This window comes from Halichoerus grypus, chromosome 1 (genome assembly GCF_964656455.1).
Source record: "Halichoerus grypus chromosome 1, mHalGry1.hap1.1, whole genome shotgun sequence".
NCBI lineage: Eukaryota > Metazoa > Chordata > Mammalia > Carnivora > Phocidae > Halichoerus > Halichoerus grypus.
Window position 1 is genome coordinate 199,618,894 of NC_135712.1, and position 16,798 is coordinate 199,635,691.

The following is a 16,798-nucleotide window of genomic DNA, read 5'->3' on the forward strand; positions in this document are numbered from 1 at the left end:
AGAGCCCACGCTGGTCTAGCCGGCTCAGTGCCACATTCCCAGTGTCTGGCCAGGCCTGGCACACAGAAGATTCTCAGTCAAAATGTACTGCTTTACACAGTGAGTGGTGGAGTTTGGCTGCAGCAGAGGGAGCTTGGAGAGAGGCAGTGGGGAGAAGGATAATGTCCTCGTTATCTACTGCTGTGCAACAAATTACCTCCAAACTTGGTGGCTTGATTCGACAAGAAACATTTATTATCTCTCACAGTTTCTGCGGATCAGGAATTTGAGCGTGGTTTGGCTGGTCGGTCTGGCTTGGAGTCTCAAGCCCTGCAAGCACGTGTTGCTGGGGCCACAGTCATCTGAAGGCCTGACTGAGGCTGGGGGACGCCCCTGTGCAGCAGCTCACTCGAACACCGCTGGTGCTGGCTTTGTTGGGAGACTTCGCTTCCTCCCCACAGGGCCATCTCCATAGGGCTGCTCAAGTGTCCTAAGGATACTAACTGACCTCCCCCAGAGTGAGCGGTCCCAGAGGAAGGAGCCAGGAGGAAGCTATAACCGTTTCATTGCTTGACCTTCCAGTCAGGGCATCCCTTCTTCCACATTCTATGCATTAGAAGCAAGTCACCAAGTCTGGCCCACATGCAAAGGGAGGGGAACTAGGCTCTACCTGTGAAAGAGAAAAATCTCAAAAGCATTTTTGGATATATTTTAGATCACCATGGTGATGATGGGATTTGTCTGCTCAGAACTCAGGGGCTCTTAGGGCCAAGTGGGACCCAGAGGGACCCAGCCTCCTTGGGGGATGCAGGAGTCCTGCCCTGGTGTTATCTACCCAGCGGACCCTGAGCCCTGGAGGTAAAGGTGAGGTAGTAAAAATGAACAACACAGTGAAGACATAGCACCGCACGCCATGGAGAACTCCGACGTGGCTCAGCCCAGGGCAGGAAACACTAGGGGTCTGATGGGAAGATAACCTGAGGACAAGAAAACTCTTTCCCCCAGGAGAGTCGGGGGAAGCCTCCTGGGGGGCGTGGCTTCCGAGCTGCATTCTCCCAGTGCTTTTACTGAGCCCACAGGTGTGGTGCTGGGCACACTCACAGAAGGTTACATGTGTGGTCGGCCTGTGCAGAGAGCGTCGGAGGCCTGGAGGGACCCCTGTCGACCGTGGCAGCAGACGCTGTCTCTGTCCCAAGTCCACTGAGACCTTTTGAGGCCACTCACTGTGGGTGCACAGCTTTTCAGTTGGCTACAGATTTTCCCAGGAGAAAACCGTGAAGTGCCCTGGAGATCGTGTGTGTGCACTTCTTTCGTTCATTTCCCCCATCAAAGGTCCTTCACCATTGTTCAAGTCTGCCCTCCCTCTCTGCTCCTGCTTCTCTGGAAATGCTGGCCCTGCGTGTGCCTCGCCATTTCTTCGCTTCTTGACTCCGTGTCTGAGAGAGTCTGGAAGACTCTTCCCCGCTGCTCTCTTTCTCCCCTCAACAGCTGACCCTCAGGGCAAGTTGTCAGGATTTGCTCAGTGAATGGGTGAGTCTGGGGAACTCCTGTTGTCCCTCAGGGAGCAACGAATGCCACCTCTGGGCCTTTTCCCAGACTGATGAGCAACCCCCTCCCCTCATCTTCCCGTGGGTACGCCTGGGCCCCTGGGCAGGCTCCTCAGGGCCTGCTGGAGTCTAGTTGTGGGGATGGTAGAATATACCTTTAAAAATCGGTGCTGGGTGCATAGAACACCGTGTAACTGTTCCTTTTGATACGTTGGCTGTGAATTTCTTGGAACTGGCTGCGTGACCTTGGACAACTTGTACAGCCTCTCTGAGACTTAAGTTCCTTATCTGTCAAAGAGGAAACATTGTGAGAATTAAAGCTGATGTGTGTTAAACTTTGGGCTCTCTCTGAACTCAGTGAGGGCTGAGAAAATGGGGCATTTCTGTCCTGTCCTTGCAGGGCTGGTGTGAGGACCACCACATAGGCTGCTACTGGGCAAAGGAGGGCTGTGACGATCCAGGTGAGTCACTACGTGTCCCCTGCGAACTTCGGGAAATGGAAGGAAGGCATGGAGGAGAGAAGCTGGGAACGTGTGGTGGAGCAGGCCTCAGGGAGGGGGCAATTGTCAGCCTTTCACACATTCAGCCCCTGAGGCTCAGAGACCCCTGATTTGCCAGCAGGGCTCTTCCCAGATCAGCCAGGAGCTGGAGCTGGACGCTGCGGTGAGAGCGACAGCCTTGACTGGGAGGAAGGAGACAAGATGGGTAAGACCATGGGGCCGTGATCAGAAAGACCCCTGCAAGTCAAGGGGAAAATGCACGTTTGAAAACTCTTGACTCCTAGTCACTAGACCAACAGCCAGGGAGCTGGAAAGTGAACCTCTGAGAGCCTGGGAGGCTGGTTGCAAGAAGACCAGGATAGAGACATCTTGGAGCTGGAAGGAAGCATGGAGGACAAGCAGGACCGCACCACCCAAATTCCCAGATGAGGAGTTCCAACTTTCAGTGTGTTCTCGCTGGAGGGTGAGCTGCATCTTCTGGACTGTGGCTGAGGGTCAGAGGCAGGTCAACGGACAGCCTACTGCTTCAAAGGGAAAAGGAAGTCTTGAGGGAGATCAAAGTTCAAGAGAGCTGGGAATTAGGACAGACTGAATTATCTTCCTGACTCACTTAAAGACGTCTCACCTCTGGGAAGGTCGCCTCTTAACCATTTTTCTGTCACAAAAATTGCCCTCCTTGTCAACTGGCTAATAAAAGCAGTAGAAAAATTGGACCACCTACTCTGCTGTTCCTCTACTCTGGCTGTCAGATGACAAAGCCTTGCACGTGTGCACACACACACATACACACACGCACGTGTGCATGCCTGTCCAGCTCGGTGGCTCCCATTGTTTCCGGAGGCAAAACCAGATGCCCTTGTCTGTCTTTCAAGGCTGTCCCAGTTTGGGCACAGTTCTTCACCTTGACCTCCTCTCCTGCCGCTCTGCCCCCAAAGTCCCTCTGCTGCTTCGAAGCTTCCCAAAGGGGCCTTGCATTTTCCCACTGCCCTGTTTTTCCTACTGGTATGCCATGCCCTCTTCCCCCTTTCCTTCCTCTGCCTTTAAAATCTTCTCTTTCAGGCTCATTTCCTAGGACTCCTCCTCTAGGAGACCACCCTTGACCCCTGCTACCATCCATCCCCAGCAGAAACAATTTCTCTACCATACCATTTATCAAAGTCTGACTTGAATCACATAGCACTGTCTCCTCCCTCGCCCCCAACATTTTATGGTGAAACAGTTCAAATGCACAGCTAAGTTGAAAGAATTTTACAGTTAACACCCATTTCTCTAGCATCTTTGTTTCTACTGTTAACACTTTATCAAGCTTGTTTTTATTATGTATCTATTTATCTTTCTATGCTGCTCTCCATCTGTTATTAACCCATGTTTTTTGATACGTGTCAAAATAAATTCTAGACATCAGTACATTTCTCTTGAAATACTTCTAGATGTATACTATTAATCAGAGTTCAATCTTTTTTACTTTTTTTTTCTATTTTTTAAAAAAGATTTTAGGGGCATCTGGTGGCTCAGTTAGTTAAGCATCTGCCCTTGGCTCGGGCCATGATCCCAGGGTCCAGGGATCGAGCCCCGCATCGGGCTCCCTGCTCAGCAGGGCGTCTGCTTCTCCCTCTCCCTCTGCCACTCCCCTTGCTTGTGCTCTCTCTATCAAATAAATAAATAAAATCTTAAAAAAAATTATTTGAGAGAGAGAGAGGGAGAGCATGAGTGAGTGGGGGCAGGGGCAGAGGGAGAGAATCCCAAGCCAACTCCACACCAAGTGCAGGGCTGCAGATGGGGCTCCATCTCAGGACCCTGAGATTATGCCCTGAGCCAAAATCAAGAGTTGGACACTCAGTCTACTGAGCCACCCAGGCGCCCCAACAGTTTTCTATTTTGATGTGAAATTCGAATACAATGAAATACACAAATCTTAAGTGTACATTTGCTGAATTTGGACAAGTGCAAACACCTGTTCAATCCAACCCCTAATAACATATAGAACATTAGCATCACCCAAATAGCTCCCCAGCAACCTCCTCCCTGCCTCCACCCCAGGTAACCACTCTTCTGATGGTTTTTCCTGTTTTAGAACTTCATATGAATGAAATCACACACTGTATACTCTTACCTAAGGCTTCTTCCACTCAGCATGTTTTTGAAATTCAGACCTGTTACATAAAAGCACTTGTTTGTTCCTTTTTATTGCTGAGTAGTATTCCATTGTATGGATGTACTATAATTTTTGTTTATCTATTCACCTGTTGATAGATGTCCAGGCTGTTTCCTGTTTGGAGCTATTAAGAATATAGTTGCCCATTGTCAACTACAATTAAAAAAAAAAGAATATTGTTGCTGTGAACATTCTTAAACAAATCTGTGTAGATATATGTTTTAATTTTCTTGGCTAAATACCCAGGGGTGGAATTAAGTTTGCCTTTTTCTTTCTCTGGATTGTGAGCTTTTTGAGGGTTGATTTATTTAGCTTCTAGCTCCAAGCACAATGCCTTGGTACATGATAGGTTCTCCATAGACATTTGTTGAAATGAAACAAATTCAAGCACGACATAATTTTCCCATCTTCTATATAATATGCACCTCCCATTTAGCACTCTACGTGTCCAGTAACATATGAGCATTGTTTCTTTTAATCTTCCAATGAGCATCTGAGCTAAGAATTGGTCCATATCACAAGTTAGGAAACAGGCCAAGAGAATCTAGGTGAGCTGTCCCAATGCAGGTGAAGGGAAGAGACAGAATTTGAAAATGATACTGTGGGAAGCATATTCTTCTATGCTGTTTTGCTTCTCTGAAGGTCTCAGCTGGGACCCGTGGAGTGACTGTCCCAGTTCACCCTGTATCTACTCTCAACGACTAGGCAAGGTAGGCTCTCTCCCTTCCCTCTATTCCCATTAGTCATGAATACATTTTCTGGTGGAACTCCAGATCTCACATACCTTGACAGAGGCCCACACTGCACTCCTCCAGATGGGAGGCATATAGTTTATCTCAAAATGCTGAGTGTCAACAGGTAAATGTGGACAGTCAAGTGGACCAGAGACTCTACCGCTGTGCAACCATCACAGTGGAGACTGGTTTAGGCAAGACTCATGAATGGATGTGAAATCTAGGGGATAATTTTGAAGAGAGGCAGGATGTCAGCATGTCTTAAAGTGTCTCTCCACAGATTGCTTATTAGTTCCAAGGGGGAAAATACAGTAACAATACATTGGAAAAATCAGAAAAAAAAATCACCATGACTCGATTAAAATTCACATCACTAGTGAGGGGCAGATGGACACCCCATGCCTCCTGGTATGATGCCCTGAGGACACACTATCACTTCCATAGTATTCCAGACTGAATCTAACCTTGAGAAAACATCAGATGCCCAAATGAGATATATTCTTAAAAAAAAAAAAAAAAAAGCTGTATTCTTCAGAAGTGTTAATGTCATAAAACACACACACATAGGGATGCCTGGGTGGCTCAGTCGGTTAAGCGCCTGCCTTCGGCTCAGGTCATGATCCCAGGGTCCTGGGATCGAGTCCCGCATCAGACTCCCTGCTCAGCGGAGAGCCTGCTTCTCCCTCTGCCTGCTGCCTCTCCCTGTTTGTGCTCTCTCTCTCTCTGACAAATAAATAAATAAAATCTTTAAAAAAAAAAAACACACACACACACATATACACGCAAAGGCTGTGAAGATGTTCCACTTTAATGGAAACTAAAGAGACATAACAGCTGAATGTGTTATTCGATCCTACACTGGATCCTGTTCAGGAGGAGAAAGAAAATAGGGACATAACTGAGTCAAGTGACAAAACTGGAATATGGATGGTAGATGAGGTCAAACTCCTGAGTCAATTTAAAATTTTTTTCAAGATTTTATTTATTTATTTATTTGAGAGAGTGAGCATGAGTGGGAGAAGCAGGCTCCCCGCTGAACAGGGAGCCTGACATGGGGTTTGGGGCTCGATCCCAAGCCCCTGGGATCATGACCTGAGCCGAAGGCAGACGCTTACCCGACTGAGCCACCCAGGCGCCCCAAAGTCCATTTAAATTTACTGAGTTGATATCTGTATTGCGGTTGTAAGATAGATCTTTATTATTGGGAATACATACTGAAGTATTTAGGGGTCAAAAGCCACCATGTATGTGACCTACACTCTAATGACTCCAAAAATACCTGTGTTTGATGTGTGTGCAGTACTTAGAGCAACTGAGCAAAGTGTTGAGAAGAGGTGAATCTTGGTAAAGGATATACGAGAGTACTATTTTTATCCTTGCACCTTTTCAGTAAGTTTGAAATGACTTCCAAACAAAAAGTTTAGAAAATGCTCTCCTGCAAAGTCCCTGGAATCCTAGTCAGTGTGGACTGTGCCCACAAGAACTCCATGGACATGAGCATCTCTTTCCTAAGTATGTTAGTCGGTCCCAAGCTGCCAAATGTGTGATCCCAAGCAAAGTGAAAAAGTGCCAAGGAGCTAAGGCAGGCATCTTCTAAAAGAATCCCTTCCTCTTTGTCCCCTGTAAGAACATCTTTCTCAGAGCAGGCTCTCACTAGAGGCTTGTTAAATCAGCCAGAGTTGCTTTCCGGCTTGTGAGTGATGACGGTGAACTCTGAACAGGTGTGAGATCTGGGTCCTGCCTCCCTCTCTCCTGCTGATCTGCTGCATGACATCAGCCTCCTTATCAGCGGGGTGACGGGTTTGGACCAGAGCAGAGGTTGCGAGTTGGCAACCCAAGAGCCATCAGTCCACAGATGTATTTGTCCTACAGAGTATTTTAATTAATTAATTTTAAAAATATTTTATTTGAGGAGCGCCTGGGTGGCTCAGTTGGTTGAGAGGCTGCCTTCGGCTCAGGTCATGATCTCAGAGTCCTGGGATCGAGCCCCATGTCGGGCTCCCTGCTCGGTGGGGAGTCTGCTTCTCCCTCTCCCTCTGACCCTCCTCCCTGCTTGTGCTCTCTCTCTCTGTCTCAAATAAATAAATAAAATTTAAAAAATAAATATTTTATTTGAGAGAGTGTGTGTGAGCGGGGTAGGGGAGGGGCAGCAGAGAGCCTGACCCGGGGCTCTATCCCACAACCCCTGAGATCATGACCTTAGCCGAAACCAAGAGTCTGACGGTCAACCGACTGACTACCCAGGTGCCCCCCAACTCTTATATTATAACCAATCAACTTTCTCATTTACAGTTTCTGCTTGGCCTTTGGACTGGAAGATCTCAAAGGACCTCCCAGTTCCCATCTTCTTTGACCATGTCCCATCTCTTTAGGGATTTCAGATGATGAAGAAGAGGTTGGATGGAGTGAAGAGTGAGGTGAAGAAGAATAACAGAACCAAAATGAGAGTTGCTTCAAGTACATTGGCTTACAAAGGGCCAGACTGTAGTTCAAGACATTGATGTATCTAGTGGAGCTCTAGATGGGATGGGATGCTTGGAGTCAGTTGGGAAGAAACCAGAAGGTTTTACTGGGACTGAGGGATCAGGACAGAGGATGAAAGAAGGATTGAGGGAAAGCCAGGTATCTGGAGAGACTGCCAAGTGCCTGCAACTGAGGGCATTACTGTGAGCAGTCTTGGGGTCATCGCTAAGAGCAGTTGTGATTTGCAGCCAGGAAGTGGGTCCTGGAGAGAAAAGGGAAAGAAAAAAAAAATTCAAAAATCAAGGTGTAGTGGAAAGAGTACTGAGCAAGGAATCAAAGGTTGTGGTTTTTAGTTCCAGATCTGCCACTTACTAATTGTGTGATCTTGGGCATATCACTCCACATCCCTGAATCTGTTTCCTCAACTTCAAAATACGGATGATAATACAAGCCCTGTCTTAGAGTTATAGAAAAGCTAACCTACAATACCAGACAGCAAAGCACTTAGCAACCGGGGAAGCACTATGCCAAAGTGAGATGAAATTTAGAAGGTGTAATTTAGTCTCAGAATTCCGGAACTTGAAGGGCCCTTTGAGGGTCTGCAACCCTCTCATTTAATAAACCATGAGTTTGAGGCCCCAAGAGGAGAAATTACATAGCACATAGCAAGTTTAAGGCAGAGGTGGGCAGAGTGATCCATTAATTTAATTTAATTTTTTTAAATATTTTATTTTTGGGGCGCCTGGGTGGCTCAGTCGTTAAGCGTCTGCCTTCGGCTCAGGTCATGATCCCAGGGTCCTGGGATCGAGGCCCGCATCGGGCTCCCTGCTTGGCAGGAAGCCTGCTTCTCCCTCTCCCACTCCCCCCTGCTTGTGTTCCCTCTCTCGCTGTGTCTCTGTCAAATAAATAATTAAAAAAAAATTTTTTTTTTATTTGAGAGAGAGAGAGTGAGAGAGAGAGAGTGCATGAGAGGTGGTAGGGTCAGAGGAAGAAGCAGACTCCCCACTGAGCAGGGAGCCCGATGTGGGACTCGATCCTGGGACTCCAGGATCATGACCTGAGCCGAAGGCAGTCGCTCAACCAATTGAGCCACCCAGGCGCCCCAAATAAATAAAATCTTTAAAAAAAATAAAGATTTTATTTTTATTTATTTGAGAGAGAGACAGAGAGAGAGCACACAAGCAGCCGGAGGGGCAGAGGGAGAAGCAGACTCCCTGCTGAGCAGGGAGCCTGATGTGATGTGGGGCTCCATTCCAGGGTCCTGATATCATGACCTGAGCCGAAGGCAGCTGCTTAACCAACTGAGCCACCCAGGTGCTCCGCTCCATTAGTTTTATTTATTTTATTTTTAAGATTTTATTTATTTATTTGACAGAGAGATAGAGAGCACAAGTAGGCAGAGAGGCAGGCAGACAGAGAGAGGGATCATGACCTGAGCCAAAGGCAGATAGATGCTTAACCGACTGAGCCACCCAGGAACAACCCCCCCCCCCCCATTAGTTTTAGAGTAGAACCCTCTTTGAGCTCCCTCTGGGGATGGGTGAATGAAACTAACCAAAGGAAGAGGGAATAGGGACCTACTGGGGGGAATTTGTGTACAGGGAATGTCCCAAAAGTGTGTGTTTCATCCATCCACTTGATAGGGACAGGTCTTTGTAACTAGTCTTGTGGTTATGGGAAAAAGGAAACAGTGAACCTTGAAAGAAGTAGTCTTATTCGAGGGAAAGGAAGTCCCACATTGCACATTACGTAGCATGCACAGTGAATGAAATCACTGTGAAAGTGAGAGGTGAAAAGACCATCCTGTTCTACTTCCCCTGATAAAGATGAGGAACCTGAGGCCCAGAGATGGGAAATGGCTTGCCCAAGGCCACACAGCTTGTTCCTGGCAGAGCGAGGACTATAATGGGGTTTCTCAACTTGTAGTCCAGGGCTTTTACTGTATGTGCCAGTTCAGATTGCCTATGGCGGCAAATAAGAGAGACTAATGGTGGCTTACACCAATGGAGATTTATTGACTAATGATGGCTTTAGGAGATAGGGGTTACTTTTCTCACTTTACAAGAGGCCCAGAGGGGGACAGTCAGATTAGTGTAGCTGCTGAAGGATGCTAAGGACCTAGTCTCCTCCTATCTTCCTACTCCTCACCCTCAGCCCATGACTTTTGTCCTTACTGTCTTAAGATGGCTGCATCACCTCTAGGCATTGTGTCTGTATTCCGGGCAGCTCAAATTTTTTTTTTTAAGTAGGCTCCATGCTGGGCTTGAACTCCAGACCCTGAGATCAAGACCTGAGCTGAGATCAAGAGTCGAACACTCAATCGACTGAGCCACCCAGGAGCCCCTGAGTTTGTCTTTTTATAAAGACTTACCTGAAAAAAAAAAAAAAAAAAAAAAGACTTATCTGAAAGCTTCATCCAGTGAGGCACATAGCTATCCCAATTGCAAAGGTGTCAGGGTAGGTAAGTATTTTAAGTGTCCAGGCACTAAAGTGGGGAGCTTTTGAGTTGTTAGTCTATAATGTTTGCAGCCACTACGCTACACCATTTTTAATTAATTAACTAATTAATTAATTTAAGGTTTTATTTTATTTTTTAAAGTAATCTCTACACCCAACATGGGGCTTGAACTTACAACCCTGAGATCAAGAGTTGCATGCTCCACTGACTGAGCCAACCAGGCATCCCTATGCTACACCATTTTATTTTATTTTTATTTTTTTAAAGATTTTATTTATTTATTTGACAGAGAGAGACACAGGAAGAGAGGGAACACAAGCAGGGGGAGTGGGAGAGGGAGAAGCAGGCCTCCCGCGGAACAGGGAGCCGGATGCGGGGCTCGATCCCAGGACCCTGGGATCATGACCTGAGCCGAAGGCAGACGCTTTACAACTGGGCCACCCAGGCGCCCCTATGCTACACCATTTTAAAGATGAAAGAAGGGGTGGGTGCAACAAGCTGCTGCCTGAAAATCAGAAAATAGGTTCAAGTCTGGATTCTGCCACTTTTTTGTGGGACTTCAACATGTCTCAATTACCTCACTTGAAAAAGGTTTGGGCTAAACGATCCAAAAAACCCTCCTGGCTCTTAATTCTATGACCCTATCCTATTCAAATCCTAATCCATGTACTTTTATTTCCCTCTCCCCATGGAATTCTAACATAAACATTATAAATTATGACAATAACTGGTATGTAAGCGTTGTGTATTTTTCTGACAAGTGTTGGTACCAGGAAATTTCAGCCAGAAATTCCCACCTTGAGAGCATCAAGATATCTCCATAAATGTATTTTCTTCTAAATGTTGTCAGTTTTTGGGGTGACTGGGTGGCTCAGTCAGTTAAGTGTCCAACTCTTTTTTTTTTTTTTTTTTTTTTTTTTTTAAAGATTTTATTTATTTATTTGAGAGAGAGAATGAGAGAGAGAGCACATGAGAGGGGGGAGGGTCAGAGGGAGAAGCAGACTCCTCGTGAGCAGGGAGCCCGATGCGGGACTCGATCCCGGGACTCCAGGATCATGACCTGAGCCGAAGGCAGTTGCTTAACCAACTGAGCCACCCAGGCGCCCAAGTGTCCAACTCTTGATTCTGGCTCAGGTCATGATCTCAAGGTTGTGAGACTGAGCCCCGTGTAGGGCTCTGTGCTGGGCGTGGAGTCTGCTTAGGATTCTCTTCCTTTCCCTCTGCCTCTTGCCTCTGGCTTTTTCTCTCTCTTAATAAAATAAAATAAAATAAAATAAAATAAAATAAAATAAAATAAAAGTTGTCAAGTTTTATAATTCTTTTCTTTTTTTTTAAGATTTTATTTATTTATTTGACAGAGCGAGATAGCGAGAGAGCACAAGCAGGGGGAGCAGCAGAGGGAGAGGGAGAAGCAGCCTCCCCTGCTGAGCAGGGAGCCCAATGCGATGCAGGACTCAATCCCAGGACCCTGGGATCATGACCCGAGCCAAAGGCAGATGCTTAACCGACTGAGCTACCCAGGCACCCCTATAATGTTTTTCTATAGAAGTCTTACAACCCTATTGTTACGGTTAATTTCTAGGTAGCATATTGATTTTATTTTTTCCTATCATATTTTGTAAATGATTACTGGTATATAGAAATGCTATTCCTTCTTATATATTAACTTTATATGGAATAACCTAGCTGAACTCTTATTTTATTTATTTACTTATTTATTTGGCAGAGAGAGAGAGATACTGAGACAGGAACACAAGCAGGGGGAGTGGAAGAGGGAGAAGCAGGCTTCCCACCAAGCAGAGAGCCCGATGCGGGGCTCAATCCCAGGACCCTGGGGATCATGACCTGAGCTGAAGGCAGACGCTTAACGAATGAGCCACCCAGGCGCCCCTGAACTCTTACTAATTCTAATAGTTTGTAGCTCTCCCCCAATTTTCTATGCAGAAAATCATATTACCTACGAATTAGAATAGACAGTGGAAATGGCATGAGGAAGGTCCTGAGAAGAGAAAGTTCAAGAAACAAAGAAGGCAGATGATGCTGTGCAGAGCAAGATGTAAGGCAGATGATGAGGGGAGCCAGAGAGACAGCATCATTGCATAGGGTCTTGAAAACCATTTTCAGGATTTTAATGCAATGGAAAGTAACTGAAGAAGTTTCTGGTAAAACTGGAGGGAAGTCTTTATGGTAAGTCACTGGGTTCTGCTTATGTCTGTGTCCTGGCCAATATTTTGGTCAAAATTTGGATGAATAAATATAAAGCACACTTTTCATGGATAATAAATAATTAGATAACCCTAAAATGTCTTATTATGAACTTGTAGAGCCTCAAGAATATATCCTTAGACATGGGACTGGATGTTCGCTAAGATCCTTTCCAACTCTGTTGCTGGGGTTCTATGCTTTCCATCCTGGGTACTCTGGCACTGGAGGAAGTGTTCTTTCCCATTGGAGGTGGGGAAACAGAAGGAACTGTGCTTTGAGAAACAATCTATTAGGGCAGATCCACGTTTCCATGAGTGATTCCACATAGGTGGTAAGTGCTGTAAGAGAGAGGCATAGAAGGGGTGCAGGAGGATGTGTATGAACTGGAGAGGGTGGTGCCTAAGTTGTGTAACTGGGACTGAAGCAGGTGGAAGGGGGGCTTGGCAGTAGCTGTGGCAGTACATAGGAAAGACAAAAGGGACTGAACCAGAAGGGCATCAGTGTTTAGGTAGAGATGTTTCTTTCTTTCTTTTTTTTTTTTAAATTTTATTTATTCATTTGAGAGACAGAGATACAGAAACAAAGAGAGCATGAGCAGGGGGAGAGGCAGACAGAGAGGGAGAAGCAGGCTCCCCGCTGAGCCAGGAGCCCGATGTGGGGCTCGATCCCAGGACCCTGGAATCATGACCTGAGCTGAAGGCAGATGCTTAACCATCTGAGCTACCCAGGCGCCCCAGTAGAGATGTTTCTGAGGCAGAAGGAGCATCTGGTAGGCCTGAGATGGGGGGAGGTGGGGGGATAATTGAGAATGACTCTTGAGTGACTATCTTGGGATACACGATACACATAACATGGTGACTTTATTACCTTAAAGAAGGAATAGAAGAGTCCAACACTTCTGAATTTTTCTAGCCATCTGACTTCTAAGGAGCTCAAAGCTAATTCCACTCTTGAAGCCTGGGACGGGCACTGGGGCTGGTTACTCTAGGCAGCAGAAGAATCAGAATAACTCTTTTAGCTCCCACCCTTTTTTTAGGCTTTTTAGTTTTTTAAGCTTATTTAGCTCCCACCCTCCCAACAGTTAGGCTCCTGCTTGGACAAAAATCTGTGGGCTTTGGTATGAAGTAATGCTAATTCACTAGGACAGGAAGCCTATTTTATTTACTTTTTTCTAAGTGACCCTCACCATGCAGGCCTTCCTGATGTGCTGGTCCTCATTCAGTGTCTGTTGGATGAATGAATTCAGGCTTGCAACGGCAGTTTCCCTGCTTTGGAGTCTGCATGTGAGAGAGGGGAAAAGCTCTGAGTTTGGTCCCACAACACCTGCCTTATGAATTGGTCTGTGACCTAGATCCGTCATTTCAGTTCTCTGTGACTGGCCTAAAGTTTTTTCCAGGGCTCCAAATTCATAGTACTATGCCTTTTTCACTTATCCTTCTACTCTTCATTCCTTTGTATTTGTATAGGCTACAAACGCTCCTTCATAGTCATTATGAGCAGTACTCTATAAATGCTTGCTAAGTACTAGGCACCAATCTAAGCGCTTTAATGTGATCCACCTAACAACCCTAATAAACTAGGTGCCACTATTACCCATTTTACAGTTGAGGAAACTGAGGTACAGAGAAATTAAGTATCTCCCACAAGCTCACATAACTTCTAAGTAGCAGTTCCTAGATGTGTACACAGGGACTCAGGGGCCACAGTCCAAGTTTAACTACCTCACTATGCTACTTCTAGGTCACCCTAATGGGGACTATGACAGGGGCCGGTGACTGCATTATCTCATTTTTACTAAGGCAACTGAAGCTGAACTTCTCTACGGTGACACACAAAATAGCAGAGCTGACCTCAAACCAGGGCTTTCAACCAAGTCCAGTGTTCTTTCTGGTAAGCAGCCTGCTCTAGAGGTTGACTACATGGCCCCAAGGCCTGGTTGCCTGAGTTAAAGCACCAATCTGCTGATTGCGGGCTTGCTGTCATTAGGTAAATTACCAAACTTCTGTGTTTGTTTCTCATCTGTAAAATGAGAATGGGAACATGAACACCAATTGTAGAGCATTGTTGTGACAGCTAAATGAGTTATTAGGTGTCACATACTTACACGAGAGAGCCTGGAATATAATAAGTACTCAGGCGTTAGCCATCACTTTTCCTGCTATCCAGCAGATGTATAACGTGACCGAAATAGTAATTTTAAGTTTTCTAGTGGCCACATTTTAAAAAGCAAACAATAACAACAAAAAAACCCCATGAAATTATTTTAAATGTGCTTTAACCATATATATCTAAAACTGTAACCAATTTTGTCATCAATTATCCAGTTTATAATCAATATAAAATTATGAATGAGATATATTTTTTGGTACTAAGTCTCGGAAATCCGATGTGTATTCTCACCTACAGCACATTTCAACTTGGACCAGCCACGTCACTTGTGGCTGGTGGCAGCGCAGCCCTGGAGCGGCCCCACACCCGCGTCCCCGTCCCCCCACGGTTCCTTCCCGCGACCAGCTGGCCCGCGCCCTAGGCCCCGCCCCGCGCCCCGCCCAGGTTACATCACAGAGCCCGCGGGCCCCGCGGGCGGGGAGACCCGGGGCCCCGGCCGCGTGTGCCCGGCCGCTCGCATCCTCCCCGCTCCAGGCACCCAAATTCTGAAAGGAAGCGACGTCCACCACAGAGCCGCGGCGGCGGTCGGTCTACCTGCCGGCCGCCCGGGCACTAGCAGGCGGGAGGCGGGAGTCTGAAGCCCCCATGCGTACCTCGCCCCCAACGGCCCTCCGCTCGCGCCGCTACCACGGCGAGGTCGAGGCGGCGGGGCCGGCGCCCATTGGCCTGCCACAGCCCTCCGCCCGCCCCCTCGCCTCGTTTATTGGTCGGAGCAGCGGCGCCCGCGGGATAGGCGGTGGCGGCGCCACTCCCTCGCGCCGGCCCTCAAGAGGGCGACGAGGAAGCGGCCGCCTCCCTGCGCCCCGCCCCACGGGCTCGCTCGGTGGCTCCGGCTCCTCCCGACTTCTCCCGGCTCCTCCCGGCCCTCTCCCGGCTCCCTCCGGCTTCGGCTCCGGCGCGGCGGCGGCGGGTAGGTGCGGCGACAGGCGGGGCCCGATCGGAGGGGTGGCCTCCCCACTGTCCCGGGGGCTGCCCGAGCCGCGCCCCGCGGCCGCCCGGGACCCCGCAGGGCCCGCCAGAGGCGGGGAAGGGCGGTGGCCGCGGGCCTGCGGGACGCGGGGGCGGCCGGGCTGGGGGCCTGGGGGCGTGATCTTCCGAGGCTTCGGGGCGCTCAGCGATCCGGGGGCCCCTCGGGGCGGAGCGGGCCGAGAGGACCAGGGCTTCGGGCGTCTGAAGCGTGGGGCCGAGCGGCAAGCCTCGGGCTGAGGATGGGGTTGCGCTCGCGGAGCGAGGGTCGGCAGATGTCTGGGGCCCTGGGTGGGGCTCGGGAGCGTAGGAAAACTCAAAGGTCGTTCCGTGAGACTTCGGGGGGTCAGTTGAGGTGGGGGTGATGTGAGCTAGAGAAAGTGCCCAGTCTGCGGTTACGGGCGGGGCTGAGGGGCGGTCTGGAGAACCGGGCCCCAGCCTGGGCTCCCGGCGCGCGTCCCCTCCGGCACTGTTGGGGGACTAGCGTGTGTCTGGCTGCGGGAGGGCGAAGCCGTCGCAGCAAGGGTGGGGATGGGAGGATTGGGATAGGGACCGGGAGGGGACAGTTGGAAACGTTACCCAGAACCGAGATTGTGATTTAGCACTTGGACCAGGTTCTCCGCTGGTGTATTGCCTGAGCTCTTTTTTGGTGAAATTACCCCGTGGGGGAACGTTGGGATTTTTTTGCTCCCACTCAGAAACGTGTAAATTAAATGCATTTGCTGCTTTGGGGAGGAGGCAGTCATTACGCTTAGGTTTGTGTTTTAGCACCCAGACCCGGTGTGAAACGTGCTTCTCGGGAGGGTTAGTGTTACCCAGCTTTCTCCTGGAAACCCCCTTTCTCCTTTCCCTCCTCTGGTTCGGTTACACTATTGCTCCCTAGGGCCTCTCGATTCGCTCTCCCTGGCTGCACAGCATTGCAGTGTTTCTCTCTCTCTCTCTCTCTCTCTCTCTCTCTGTGTGTGTGTGTGTGTGTGTGTGTGTCTCCCGCCCGTTTCCCTGCTGCTGCGCTTTTGGCAACTGCCTCTGCTCTTTCCCAGGGATGGTTGTGGCATTGCATCAGGGGATATTTGTGCTTGTAATTTGCTCACTCAGCCCAGGAAGAGGGAGAATAGTATGCTGCAGAGATGGGAGGGGGGTGTCGTCAGCTCGGCTGGGTAGGCAGAGAAATGGGTGTGGTGAGGGAATACAGCTGCTCTAGGCCTGTAGGGTAACACTGCCCAGTCATCAGCTCAAAGAGATTCAAAGAGCAGCAGCAACAGCTATTTTTATAAATCAGTCCTGAATCCAAGCTGAGCACATGGATTTAGAGTGAACAGTTGTCATGCTCTAACTATTACCGGCTGGGTGTTTGGTAGACAACATTGGAGTTGCTAAGTGAGAACTGTACAGTGCAGCAGGTACTTTACTTGCAACTTTTAAACTCTGCTCCTCTCACCTCTCCGGGAGGGGACCTCTCTCTTCAGGGGGTGTCTTTCCAATGCAGTGCTTTGATGGTCCAGACTACTCCTTTTCAAGTGAAATGGTTCTGTATCAGTGGTAGTCTTCCTCTCCAATTTGGCTTAAAAATAATAAAGCTGTCACCTTTTGAGCACTTGCCATCTTCCAGGGACTAATTGTAG

The 16,798-nt window shown here is 48.2% G+C and overlaps 2 protein-coding genes across 16 annotated transcripts in view; one reads left to right on the top strand and one right to left on the bottom strand.

Annotated features, from left to right (window-relative positions):
* Positions 1-212: 212 nt before the first annotated feature.
* Positions 213-14,860, bottom strand: LOC144382717 (uncharacterized). 6 transcript variants are annotated; one of them, XR_013450085.1, is made up of 4 exons: positions 14,804-14,860; positions 13,228-13,318; positions 12,909-13,025; positions 213-1,814 (listed from the first exon to the last, which is right to left on the bottom strand). XR_013450085.1 is itself a non-coding variant. In XM_078078695.1 (4 exons), the coding sequence occupies exons 1-4, from the start codon at positions 14,795-14,797 to the stop codon at positions 1,656-1,658; spliced, it is 420 nt and encodes a 139-aa protein (XP_077934821.1). In that variant the 5' UTR covers positions 14,798-14,844; the 3' UTR covers positions 213-1,655. The 6 variants fall into 6 exon arrangements, 2 of the variants coding, with proteins under 2 accessions (XP_077934821.1, XP_077934822.1); XM_078078695.1 differs by having other exon boundaries at positions 14,745-14,844; XM_078078696.1 differs by lacking the exon at positions 213-1,814 and adding an exon at positions 5,827-7,640 and having other exon boundaries at positions 14,745-14,844.
* The window catches only part of MAP4 (microtubule associated protein 4), a 191,531-nt gene continuing 189,564 nt past the window's right edge, over positions 14,832-16,798 (top strand). For 3 of the 10 annotated variants that reach the window (XM_078078688.1, XM_078078689.1, XM_078078690.1), the window contains exon 1: positions 14,961-15,120. The gene's annotated coding sequence lies outside the window, so the exon portion shown is untranslated. Of the gene's footprint in view, positions 15,121-16,798 lie in introns of all 10 variants that reach the window. The other 7 variants (XM_078078687.1, XM_078078691.1, XM_078078685.1 and 4 more) reach the window with 5 other exon arrangements.